General features: G+C 34.8%; 1 protein-coding gene across 7 annotated transcripts in view; it reads right to left on the bottom strand.

Moving 5' to 3' along the window:
• The window catches only part of LOC134536605 (dedicator of cytokinesis protein 1), a 180,756-nt gene that overhangs the window by 115,163 nt on the left and 51,488 nt on the right, over positions 1-14,105 (bottom strand). For all 7 annotated transcript variants that reach the window (XM_063376383.1, XM_063376379.1, XM_063376381.1 and 4 more), the window contains exons 15-16: positions 7,779-7,958; positions 4,777-4,951 (exon numbers count right to left, since the gene is read on the bottom strand). In XM_063376383.1, coding sequence (XP_063232453.1) covers positions 4,777-4,951; positions 7,779-7,958 — 355 coding nt within the window. The remainder of the gene's footprint in view (positions 1-4,776; positions 4,952-7,778; positions 7,959-14,105) is intronic.

The raw sequence follows: 14,105 nt of genomic DNA, 5'->3' as shown, positions 1-14,105 counted from the left end.
TGAAGAGATAATTTAACGTTGGTGGTCAGAGCCATGCCGAGTATTAAGTCAACCTAATTTGTTTTATTTTCTCTCGAACAGTACTAAATTAGAAATTGTGACCACCTTCGTCGGCGTTTTGGCTTGTGGCGAAATTCGTTTTCGCTGGGTGCGGTCACGTTTGAGGCCGCACTAATTTCATGTATTTGCAGTAAAACATTACTGAAGGACGCTATTTTTTTCGTTAATTCTCATCACGCGAACTGCGGGCATTTTTCGACGGGCAGATGTATGTGAAATGAGTGAGTAACCTCTTTTGGAAGTGTTTGGATTCGTCTGTGCATTCTATCGTGAAAAAATGTAACAAAAACTAAAATTGGCGGAACATCTGTTTATTTTTGTATGTAACGAACCGTTATAAGTTTGGTCATTAATGTTTCTTGTGATTTACAAGAATAAAAAATTACATACTAATCAAGAACTTATCAATTAAATTATTGTATAAGTTGTAAATCATACCCAGCTAAATACGCCTCTAAAATTAAAAATATTAAATAGTTAGTTCTTATTCTGTGGGAAATCCCCGACTGTACTGTAAATTCCCATTCTGTGGGGAACACCCATCCTGTAGAGAATCCTCCTCCAGTGGGGAAATACCATTGCTGTGGTTAAGACCCAATCAGATGTGCAGATTAGCTTTCATTTTATCATGTTTCTGGTTACAGAAAGCACGATGTTGTATGACTTTCATTTTAACTGGCCAGAACCAAAAAATAACTCGTGTAGTAAAAAACCAGGTTGTTTGGTTTTTTTTAAGTTTTTATAACCTTTTTGTCCCAACCCTTTTGCACAAATAAAAGAAAATATAGACGGGGAAAAAATCACGGTAATTGTTAGACAATGTAGTTTATTTTGAGCATTACGTTCCTGTTAAGTGTTAGCAACACACATTTTACTATGGCAAAAACAGTACAGAAAATCAAACTGAGTAGTGGCTGTGGTTGAAAGTAGCTGGGTGGTGATGTTTTAAGCCTAAGTGTGCAGTTTTTTAACAAAAAAAAAATCCAATTTTTAATGCAAATAAGATTGCTTTTGCATAACACCATTGGAATCGATATGGTCTCTTCAGTTCCTCTCATAAGTTGGTAGTACTTTCATCAGTTGAATGTAACCACTTCTGGCCATTCATACATAAAAGGCACACTACAAATAAACAAAGCATGCAAGTGAAACATGACATGTGTTATAAAACAAAGCACTTAAAATGAACACTATTATGAACAAATTACATTCAAATTGTATGAAAAATATATAAATGAATGTCAATAAAGATTAACCAGAAAATGAGAATGTATCTTCGCCGTCAGAATCTGGATGCCAACAACTATTAGACAACATATTTTGTTGTTTAAGGTTAGTTTTAAAAAATGTACCCTCTCATCTGGGTTATTGAATAATTCTTAAGTCATGACCTAGCAAACCAAATTCAATCTTTTGATGTGTAAACATCTTAACTCTCGGTATACAACATTTGGTAGGAGTACTTTTGTGAAAATGAAACGGAAGTCGATAAATGTAGATGTGATACAAACATGGTGGACACACGTGTAGCAACATAAACCAGTACATAGTCCATTTCATAATGATTAGAATACATAACGTACTGGTGTGCCAAATAAAACTTTATGATAGTGAAACTACCCTGGAATATATTTGGTGAAGGAAAATAGTCATAGTACACAGTTATCAAAGTTTTAAAATATGTTAGGAAAATAACACTACACTGCTGATAATGCATAGCCTTCTCCCTAAAATCAAACTGTCCGGATAGTGGTAGGAAGCACGCTTGTTAATCTGAAGGAACGGGGATCAAATCTCGCCACTGGGAAATTATTTTTTAATTTTTTAATATTATTGTAGTAAAATTAATTAATATAATAATGTTAAATCAGCTCAATAAGCATAAGGGTGGTTTGTAGGGAGTATTTATAGACTGATTTCAGTCATTTAAGCAAAAACAAATTTACAAAGATATAGTACTTAGTATTACAATGTGCGATTTAAAATCTTTCAGGTTAATATTTTAGTAATGAGATAGAATAATAACTTCTAACGTGCATGGAAATTTTATAGTATTAACTGTTTAATGAATTTTAACAAGATAGGCAGTATTTTTAATAAAAAATATTGTGTAAAATAAAGTCCAAAGCCGTGATCTATTGGAATGCAACTTTTAGTTTGAAAAATACCTAAAAGATACCGCCACATTATTAATGCTTTAGAGAACCCACAAAATTTTAAATATCTTTGACACCATATTCATCCCAAAACAATTTTCCTGGCTAACAAATTTAAGCAATTTTTCAAGTTGCTATTATATTTTCTTATGACAATTCAAGTTTACAATCTTGACAACTTCGGCACGTGGCTATAGTAGTTTCTGTATGCATACACATTGGCCTTTCAAACTGTTAAATTTCCGTTGTGTAATGTACGTTTATTTCGTTTTATTTCTCAATGCACCTAAAGTATAGCCTCAAAAACACAGGCAATGATAGTTCAGATCGAGGGGAAATGTCACATGTTCAGTGTTGAGGTACTTACATGCGATGCGTTCGGTACTCCTGTTGTTCGGCTAGTCCTGAGAGATTAATAGTACCATCTTCTTAAAATGAATACTCTTTGTATATTTATCATGCTCCGGTTATTTTTAAGAATTCTACATTAAATTTGGTGTCTGAGTTTCGTATTATAAGTTTATTTGCAACAAAAGAACACATGAGTTTGCTTGTTACCGAGGTCACATGTTCACACATCACTGGCGAGTGCTGAAGGACTGGCTCAGATTGCTATAGGAAATTCAACTTATTTTTCTACAGGATAGTTAAGTGTGAATACCAGTTTTTTAATGCAAAATGAATATCAAAGCTCACGTTTAAAATATCCACTAAGTTAAATTTAATTGAAAAATATGTTTCTCAGGAAGGCTGTATTACACTTATTTTGATACAATACTAGAATGAAGAAGAAAAATAATATTTGTACTTATAATGATTATAAAAGCAATATGTTGTATACCAGCCAATAGAAATTATTTAATAATCATGCATAAAATTAAATTTAACCATTTATAAAAGCAGACCTGAGTGCCACCTTTTGATTTTTTTTGTAAGTAACCCACTTTAAGCACGCAAAACACATAAAACACACAAAAAAAAATCATTATTTTCAAATCGTAAAAATATGACTAACAAAGATTTTTTTTTTCCATTTAAATAATAAAGTACCTACTGAGCATTTTCAAATGTCACGTAAGTAGTACGAAAAATGTCACAAAATCTGTTGTGAAAATTGTATTAAAATTTGTAATAAACAACAAGCTTCCCTATTATTAAAACAATTACTAAAATAAATTACTTTCTTGTTGTTACACACAGCACATTATTACATTGGCCCAATATTGCTACTCTAAAAGAAAGAAATCAATATCAAAATTACAACGTTTTTGAAATTTCTTTGCTGTGTTATAAATCTATGACTTACTGTGTGACATGTATCCAAAATCGGTGTTACTCTTGAAAGTTTAGAAAGGTAAAAATGTTTTCTGTTAAGTATACTTTAGTGAAAGTTTAGCAGTGGTTTAAATGTCTAATGTATCTTCAAAAAACTGCAAACATTGCTGAAAAAATCAATCATGTAAATAGGTTGATATTTCATGTGTGTTTTATTATTTCCCTAGACCAAACAGTAAACTACTCAAGATTTTTTTGAGCTTTTAAACAAGGCTCAAGTTGGGTCTTAAAAACTAGACTCGACTCAAAATTTTGAGTACTTGTGCACCTCTAATATATGGGTTTTCGGTGTTTTAAAGCTTCGAAACAATGTGAAGCTTTACATCAGTCGGAAAGCTTTTCCTCACATTCAAAGTTTCAAATAAAACAAATCGTAAATTTTCTGGCAAGTCAAATTGAATGTTAAACAGAGCTTTGATTTGGTTCGCTCAGTCAAAGCTTCACACAGGCCTACTATAAGAACAGAAACTGGCACAGAGAACTGAGGTTCAAGATGTAAAATGGAACTGGAACTGAACTGAAAATAAAAATCACAATTACACAGCCCTAAATAAAAACTTGAGAAATAACTTCCTGCTTCCACAATTCCCCTAGATTTAACATTAATTTTATCCTTCCCCTTCAAAAACGTTTTTTACAAACACCTACAACTGTTGCCGATTACACAATTTCTACAAATGCTAAAACATGCAAAACACAAAACGTACATACAACACTAAGTAAAAAGCACAGGCAAAACTACACTAAAGCACATTTGACTGCACTGTACAACTGCAAAATGTAATTATAGTTATTCACAGGCAATACAGCATGAATGGCAGATAATGCTTTAATTAGAATATTCTTATGTTCTGCAGGTACTTAAAGATTACATAATCTATTAATATAATTTAAGTAAATTGTTTGTCTTAAAAAAATTCAAAAAAACATCAAATTTGTTTCTTAAATTCTCACTTAGGTTTCAAGAAGAGCCAGAAATGAGGTTAAGAAAAAAAATTTTTATTTTGTTTACAGTGAACATACAAGACAATGAAACTAAATTCAAAACAAAGAACTTTTTTTGGACTTCACTGAATACCTTAAGAGAAACCATATAATTTTAATTCTAAAAAAAAATGAACTTACTATTAACAATTAGGGAAATCTGCAATATTTCTTTTTAAAACGGGCCAAGCTCGCAGGCACTTCACGGCGGTCACACGGCCGCGGGCCACGGACGACCCACCTCGTCCCGAGCGTCCAGCAGCTCCTTGACGCGCACGGTGACCACCGGCAGCAGCACGGCGCGGCAGTCCGAGCACAGGAACAGCTGGCTGTGCACCACGTCGTCGATCATCGCCATCTTCTGCTTGGTCAGTCGGCCGGGCGGCATCTTGTTCACCAGGTCCGTCAGCAGCGCGCTGCGACCACCAAGCAACGGCACGGTTCCCCCCGCACGGCTCTCAAACACTCGCGTCACTACCGAGCACACTAGCACTAAATATATATATTGGTCTGTGTGAAACAAAAGACAACAACACTAAAAATACCTACTAAGGATTCAAAAAATAAATTAAAAGTTGTACATTTAATGAAAACGGCCACATTGGTTTCAACAATTTGTTCGAGGAATACGAACCAAATTTAAAACTTAGCATGTGTGTTCTTCCATCAGCAAAAATTGGTCAGCAACTAACACACAATGCTTTCAACAAACAATAAAACTCTTAAAAATAAAAATTCCAAAAATTCCAGTACCAAGTTTTATGTATCTAACCACATTTTAAAGCAGTTACCAACAAAACCTGGAACTAGTTGTTTAAAGCAGTTGCCAAAATAAGCACTTGGGCGACCAGGAACAAAATAACGTCAAGTAAGGCACAATTACAACACTCATCTGATGGGAATCCACAGCAATCACACTGGCCGGACCAGGATTAAACGTCCACTGAGCCCCTCGAGCCTTTCCTCCTATGTAGTAAAAGAGTAATACCGTATTTCCCAAAAAATGTCTCTCTGAATATAATGGGACCTCAAACTTTTTGATTATGACTGTATGAAAAAGACTTTAGGGATTATACATAGCAATTTAAGTACATAGCATTTGAAAATTATTTAAATTATCAAATTTATTTTATGTCAACAAGACCCTTTCTAGTGCCACTTTCATCAGTAGAGTGACATGGTCTCTCTGGAAACGCAGTTAGAAAAAAAAATGGTATTTCATGACTGTAGTCAAAAGCTGGTCTTTAGAAAGCAAAGAATGGTGGTCCCCTGGAGGACAAAGAGGGATTGCCACAGTGAAGAAGAGCAGAGAGAACCCAGTGACACACTCCGTCTGCACCGTCTCCTTCATCCTGCATCTCTCATGTCATGCCCCGGACTAAAGTGGCATGAGTGATGCAGTTTACAGGCAGCGTGTTGGCCCATGTGGCATTGCAGGTCCTGTGCCCACCCAGCTTTTATAAAATAATTTTTTTGAGAAGAATAAATATTATGTTTTGTCATTTAGATGGATCAGCTGGTTATATAGCTTCAAGGTCATAGTGACCTAGCTTTTCATACTTGTATTTTATACTTTTAATATTCTTTTAAATAATTGTGATATATTATTATTTTATTCAGAAAAGCTACTTGACTTTATTTATAATGTTTTTTTTTGTTTTGTTTGCTATGTTATTATTTGTGTACATGTATTTTTTTAGTACTATATTTACGCACAGAAGGGTCGCCCCTTCGTGCCCCTTCATATCGGTCGCACCCTTAATTTTGGGAAAGAAAATCTAACATTTTTACCATAAGGGTAGCCCTCGAATATGAGTCATGCCATACAACTGTATCCAATAGAATACAAGTGATGTATTTATGGTAGTGTCTCAGCTTATTGCCATGTAATAAATGGCACTATTGTTCTTCACCTTTCACCTTTCCCCTTTCATTCTTTATGGCCCTTCCTCCCACTCCACCATCACACTAGCACTACCTAACAAAATATAAAAAGGAAAATAATGCTACTTTTTATACCCATTATACCCTTCCTGTCTTTCCCGAGAGAGAAAAGACTGCAGGCTATTTACTTGTCCATTTTTTGTCAGTTTCTTCAATAAAAAAAAGCACATCCTTTACAGCAGATTTGTCAGGAATGAAATGTTGGGGTAGAAAGCGTAGGAAAACTCATACAAAAACAATGTTTGGACACAGTTGCATCACAAAAACCTGTTGAGATAGACATGATGATTGTGTACGGTGCCAGTTTACAAAGACGAGATAGAGAGGGAGAACCATGCACGCACACGCGCCCCCCACCCCCCTCTTGCCGAGCGGCACAGTCTGGAGGCAGACAGCCACGTCACACGTCACATGCCGGTGCCGGCTGAGTACTCACTGCCGAGATATTTTAATTAAACTATTTATATTTACTCATGACAAAAATTTACGGCTAAACGAATGACGGTTAGTCAAAGTTTCACAAATATAACAAAAGTACTCAAAGCTTTAATATTTTAAGAATTTTCTTTTTTGATGAAAATTTTTTAGTGTATGATTTCCTTGTTTTTAACTAATAAAAAAATGCTACGTATATTTCAGAATATATTCCTGTATGAACTCAGCAGTTCTGGTATTCCCTTTGCACATAGGGTAATTATATTGGGTTCAATAATAAATTGAAACTGTGATGTAGACATACTGTATATACATATTGTACAAAAATGAAAATTGTCACATGAGGTGATATGAAACAGCTTCACTTACTCTTTGAATAATTGGGGCAGAGATCTCTTTGAATTACCATAATTTCAGATTAGCAGAATAATGGCCATAACACAATCAGTATGTAGTAAAATTCATCTCTATAAGTGTTTATTTATCACATAACAAAGCTTAAAATATTTTTACAAGCATGATATCACAAACATGTTGATGACTGGGCCAAGACAAAAATTATTTTTAAAAAACAAAAAAAAAAAAATTTTTTTTTAATATTTATAAACTTGTTTTGGATTTGCCAAATTTTTTGATTAGCTGGGTTAGGATCAACAGCACTGCACTGTATTTGAAACTGCCATGAATACAAATAATAAATAATTTGTTTGAAGAACTGGCACAGGCCTAGTGACCAGTGAAAACAATTCATGAGGGATTTACCCCCTTCCCCCACCCCAAGCGCTAACGCTGTTAGCATACGCCTTCACGCCCTGGGGCCCCGGTAACGACGTGATGAGAGGCTGACTCAGTGCACGGCGGTACCTGAGCTGGGTGCAGTTGAAGACGAGCAGTACGTCGGGGATGACGGAGGGCAGGTACTTAAGGCAGGCGCCCTGCACGGCCAGCGTGTGGTCCGTGTCGTAGCACATGAGCCCCGTGATGCTCTGCAGGAGCTGCCTCAGCTGCGCCTCGAACTGCTGCTGGCCCTTGCCCTCGTTCAGCCTGCGCGCACGCTCCCCGCTCTCCGCTACCCACTCGCTGCACACCTGCGACTTTCCCACGCTTCCAGCCCACTAAACTAGCTTTTCCAACAACAACTCCAGGCTTACGGAACTTCAGTATTGCAACATACAACTATAAATTTTCTTTATCGCACTACTTTCAATAGCCCTGAAGTTAATGTCCATGGCTGAATAAGAGGGAAATTTTATGTCAACACTTTTTGATACGGGCTGGAAAGATGAAAGAAACTGGAACTGGTACTGATCAAAATAAATCTCTGCTTTTACTTAATTATTTTCAGTAACTTCATCATTAAAAATATTTCTTAACTACATATCTACAAAATTCTCAAGACTTTTCCCTGTTGCTGAAAAATCCCCTGACTTTTCCAGGATTTCCTGTTGTCCCAGTTGCTAACCACCTGATACGCAGAGCACCAACTTATAACACCATATCTTTATTTCACAAAAAAAAAATTTAGATAAGTCATAACAAATACTTGGGTGACACAAACAAAAATTCTTGGGTAAAATTGGGAAAAACTTTAAGTAAAAAGAAACTTCTGTAGTGAAAAAGACAAGCACACCAAACAAAGGGCCATGCAAATTTATGTATGGTAATAAATTAAATAAAAATAGATCAATCCCACTAACATTCTACATCACACAAAAACTTTTTTAGAGAAGCTCATTTTAATACATATTTAATAAAAGGAAGTAGACATTCATATCAATGAGATAGTGAAATAATTCTTTGTCTCGCCAAACCCACCCCCACAACCTCAAAGCAGGAAACATTTCCCCCCAGCCCAACCAAACACTGGAATAATTATTGTCATTGGGTTGTTTGGCTTGGAAATCTGAGGCTGGGAAATACACAGCTGCCTGGGGTGGAAGAGCTGAGGGTGGCGTGACCGGGCAGGGACAGAAGGGCATGTGAAGGAAAACACATCCTATCAGAAAAGGGGGTGGGAGTGATGTAGAAACTCGACTAGCCAGTGCTAAAGGAATGAGAGAGACAATGAAAAGTAAAGGTCAGTTTTCAACTCTGACCTTGCAGTGGCCTTGAACACTTGGCAGCAAGGGTGAGTGGACATAACAAAGGAAGTTTTTGTTTCGAGGGTTGAATCAGCTCGTGCCGCCAAGATCCTTGGTTATTTTCCTTCCTGCTTGAAGGCGGTTTCTGCAATAGAACAGTGATGCGTGACGGACGTTCAGTTTGATCCCCTTTAAAAAGTTTCCTTGCTATCTAACTGATTTTAACGACTATAATAACTGTGATCAAGTGATATACTATTTTATTTTTTAAATGCTTGTTATCTCTGCCTCCAAGTGCCGCTGGAGCGCTACGGTAATAATCTTCGGCCATTATGTCCCCATAATTTGAGGTATAATCATAATGTAAGATAATTTGTAGCATTAAATGCTTGTAGTGTACCATAATTTTTGACATAATGTACCATATACATGGTTTAACATACCATAGTTATTGTGCATTCATGTCTTTCTTATTTATAAATTTAAAAAAACTACAAATTTGTGGGCGTTCGTGAATATATATAAAAATTTGTGAATAAAATCATTTGCAATGTAATTCCCGAGTCAAAAACAAACAAAATCACATTTTACTTTCATTAAAAGTAGTAGTGTTTAGAATTTTTTCGCAAATTAATATCTCGTTATTTTTCCAGGTCTCTAAGTATTGTTGCATTCCAGGTTGTCCCAGCTAAGCAACCCAGAATAGTAACAAGACACTTTTATCACCTGAAAAGTTTTTTTTTAAGTTTGTTTTGTTGCCAACATTAAGGATTAATTATTCCCATAAGAAAAAAGGTGGTATTTAGTTGTCTTTACAATAAAGGTTTTTTAGAGCAGTCTTTTGTTTTATTAGTACTTCTCACGAAACAAAAGCAAATCAAAACTTACACAACAGATCCAGACGATTTATTACACATTCAGTGTAGCTCGTTGCTCCATTACAAAAAAAATTAAGTCCCTTACTTAATCTTTTAAGTTAGGTGATACAGTCACCCTGGGCTGCTGATGACGCTTGGGGTCGAATTTATAGTTAATCAAGTCCGAAGAAGAAATAAAAATAAAATAAAATTAACATAAAAAAAATCATATTTTGTAAAACCTAAAACAAATTAATAATTAATATTAAAGCACAAACAAAATATCTTAAATGCCTATGCATAATAGAAGAAACATGAGTAGAAATAAACTATAAAACATGAAGAGGACATGAGTAACATAAAACATTTTCATTTCAAATGTTATCAATAGCAGGGGTCAGAAATTATGTTATGTTATAGGTTATAGTATTTGCATTCAGTTCTATAGCATTATCTAGAATACAAGCTGCCAAAAAATATAAAATAATCAAATAAGGCAACTCAGACATAACATGACCATGAACATAATACAACCTTAATTATAATGACATAGAATGTAAGATGACCTCCGAAGTCAACATCACAATATAAGGGAGAAACAAAATTAAAAGGGGATTTCCAATATAAATCAATATTGAATGTCTGTACAGACCTACTGGCTTAGTAGATACTCCAGATAATCGTGACACAAATTTGAAAAATATTACCAAACACTATTAAACAATAGAAAATGACTTTTGATACGGATGGGAATGACGACTCTTGGGTGCTTCGATTTCACAGATTCTACATAGAATCAGAACTATTGATTCTTAAGCTGTCAGAAATTGTACCAAATACGGAATCATATCATATTTAGAATGGTACGTAGTAATAAAAGTCAATATTTTAGATGTAAAATATTTTCACTCAATAAAACCAATAATTGTTGACAAATATGCCATATTTCACAGCCAGTAAGCTCACAACTCGCTTCGTACATAATAATATTCAAAATACATGGTATATAACTTGATAAGTGCACGACCATAATAACCCATATTTATCGGTAACAATATGTTAACAAATTTATTTTTTTTTACCTGCAGGAGAAACCTTGTAAACTCCCTTCAATATAACTTAATTTCATAAATACAACATTCTCTCTATGCGTAAACCTTTGTTTTTACCTCCTCCTTGAATTTTCATGATTTCATTTTGTAAGGAAGTAAAATTTGGAATCAGAATCAAACCTATAATCTAGGGAAATCCTCGAATCAGAATTGATTAAATGTGAAATTGATCCATCCCTAACTTTCAATGAAAGTTAAATATGATTTCAGGTGTTTTTGACTTGTGAATCACTTGTGAGTATCTTCGTAATTTAGTGTATTTAATTATTTTCAGAATCATTCACGAATATCAGTGAATTTCAGTTATTTCTTGCAGTCCATTTTTTTTATAGTAAAACAGATAAATGCGGATGCAACAGGATGACGGCAGGAGATTATGAGATTATTACTGTTCCACATCAGTATAATTCAAGTCGCAGCAGTAGGCAGAGAGAGTATACCATATATACGTGAAAAAGGGCCAAGGTTTTGTTCATAAACAGAGGCTCACGCAACGATACGTTGCCTGAAATGAGCTTCAACAAAATCAAAGAGAAATTAACATTTAAAAAGCAAAATGGGGTGAATATAACTAAAACATCCATAAAACAGCGTTAAAATAATTTATTATGCTGAGGTATGTGCTTATTTTTTCCTTTGTCAACAAATGGAAGAAAAATGTAAACCTAATAATTTGTTATAGTAAAACCACAGAATAAATAAATGTATCAGAAGCGAACTACACCGGCCAAACACGAACTCTTCCACCTGGTTTGCTTATGACGGCCGCCATGTTGTAACTGCGTTTCCAACGTAGTCGTACGCTGTATATGAGCGGCAGATGTTGTATAATATTGTGGTGATTTTGTGCGATCGGATTTATTACTAAGATTTGTCTGCAAGAATTTCCATTCACTTGATTCTTCGAAGAATGGAAAAAGAAAAACGTAAGCCCTGTGGGACAACGTACTGCTCAGCATTTAATTGCTCGAATAATAGGAGGCAAGCGAAGAAAAGAAGTTTTTTCTCATTCCCTTTGGATTCAGCAAGGTAAGTTATTTTAGCGTTCACTATTTGTAAATTTGTTAATACTGATGAATAACGTGGGAAAGTTCGTAACGCATCCGCAATTGGTAGATAGAGTTCATCCGTAATTGTGTAAGCCAAAAGACCCCCAAAGGACATGGCAGAGACTAGGTTTAAGCTTAACACAATGCAAACTAACAAGTACACAAAATAAAATAATACGGGCAGTACAGGTAGGCCTACAGCTTAATACGCAAATACATATTAGGGAAAATTGTGTTGTGTTCTATTACTTGCTGAAGTCTTAGAGAATCTGGAATAGTCTCTCTCTACTGAAATGTCAATTGGGACATTACCCTATTGTAATTGTTCCGTATCACGTATCCAAGTGTATCCCTCGCTTCTGATGGTGATCCTGTAAATATTTCTTATGGTACAGGATGCTTTCTGTTTTAATTCAGTACTTAGAAAGATCCTGCATAAAAAATTCATGGTATTAAAAAATTATGATCTTAAGTAGAATAAAAAGGAATTTATATCTTGTATTCAACTTGCAACAACTATTGATCGTGTTCAGGGTCTTTCGATGTACTAAATGAAAACAGCAAGCACCATGTACCACAGATCTAAATGTACAGGATCATGCCAGCAAGAGCAAAGGATAAATTTGGATACGCAATATGGAACTTTTATCCTACACTACAATGTATTAATATTCCATATGATAAATAAACAGCAAGTATATTTGCTCAAAACAGTAGCCTATCTATTGTAATGTACTATACGAGTGTTCAAAAGTTATAATAAAATTATTACAGTTATGTAAAAAAATGCAAGCAATGTGTTAATATATTGGAAGATAGTGTGTCTTAATAGGTTTGTGTTTGTACAGTTGAGAATTATGTTATTTCTTTATCATTGCAGATGCAAGAAATGGGTTATTGCTTGCAGACGAGCAGATTTGATCAACAAACCTGCTGAGTATCTGCATAAGAATTGTACAATATGCAGTGATCACTTTGAAGACTGTATGTTTTTGAATGATCTGAAGAACAGACTTCACAGTCATGCTGTCCCTACAAAATTTGATGTTCCAAACCCACCTCCACTTATTCAGTCCCAGAGAAAATTGCCAAAGAAGCGAGTATCTGTGGACAGTAAAATATCTTCGGTTCCAAGTGAGTGTTATCACAAGTTTTTCAGTTAGGAGATACATGTAGAGCCCTTTCCATGCACATGAGTTCCAATTATGATACTGTCCCATATTTATTAATAATTTTGTTTGGATTGTTACAATTGTTCATTTTAGGCCTACCTACAGCACATCTAGGATGATATTACAATAGGTGAATGTGTGTCTTTGTTCTACATACCATTGTTAACATTAGAGTCTTGTTAACCGGATATGTCCATATAGGCTAATCTCAAAATTGGTGATTTTTTAAACTGTGTTGTTAGTCAAGATGTGATTGAAGTATAAAAACAAATATCAGCTGTTGTCTCATTATATTATTATGTTTAAGTCTGTTGTGCTTACATGTGTTGATCCTAGAAGATACATGTCTTCCTGATGTGTATGAATAGTTCGTGAGGTAGTTTACATTTACTTACTTTTATATTACAGTGTTTTCCTCCACCTTCTGTTGAAAAGGGGTTAGGATAAATTTGATTTATTTACATGTGATATTTCATTGTGCCTTGCTCATGTTAACACATTTTGTATTTACTCAAGTGAATACAAGCATGCATACTGGAAAGAACAAATACATCAAACCCATTGTGGGGATGAAAATAGTGTTCTAACAATTTGGGGAAGCCAGTGTAAATAATCTTTTTTCTTTTGTGCATTTTAGTGCATTCCATACTGTTTCACAGGCTTTAGCACTCAATTGGCCTGAACTTCATTGATCTACCCACAAATTTTCTTATCTTGACATCAAATTTTAACCAGCGTACTTAACAGTTGGTCAATAGAATGTGTGTTAATGTAATGTGTATTGCACGTGAACAGGTTTTCAACATGAAATGGACAAATTTTCTAATTATGTGGAGGGCAGTGACATACTATACACTTTGTGTGGTAATGCTAGTTTATAAACTAACAACCTGTGCTCTAATTTTGTACATTTCCTTGGT

The sequence above is a fragment of the Bacillus rossius genome, chromosome 11 (genome assembly GCF_032445375.1).
Source record: "Bacillus rossius redtenbacheri isolate Brsri chromosome 11, Brsri_v3, whole genome shotgun sequence".
In the NCBI taxonomy this organism is placed as follows: domain Eukaryota; kingdom Metazoa; phylum Arthropoda; class Insecta; order Phasmatodea; family Bacillidae; genus Bacillus; species Bacillus rossius.
The sequence above is the reverse complement of the archived record's forward strand: the minus strand, read 5'-3'. Positions and strand labels throughout refer to the sequence as shown.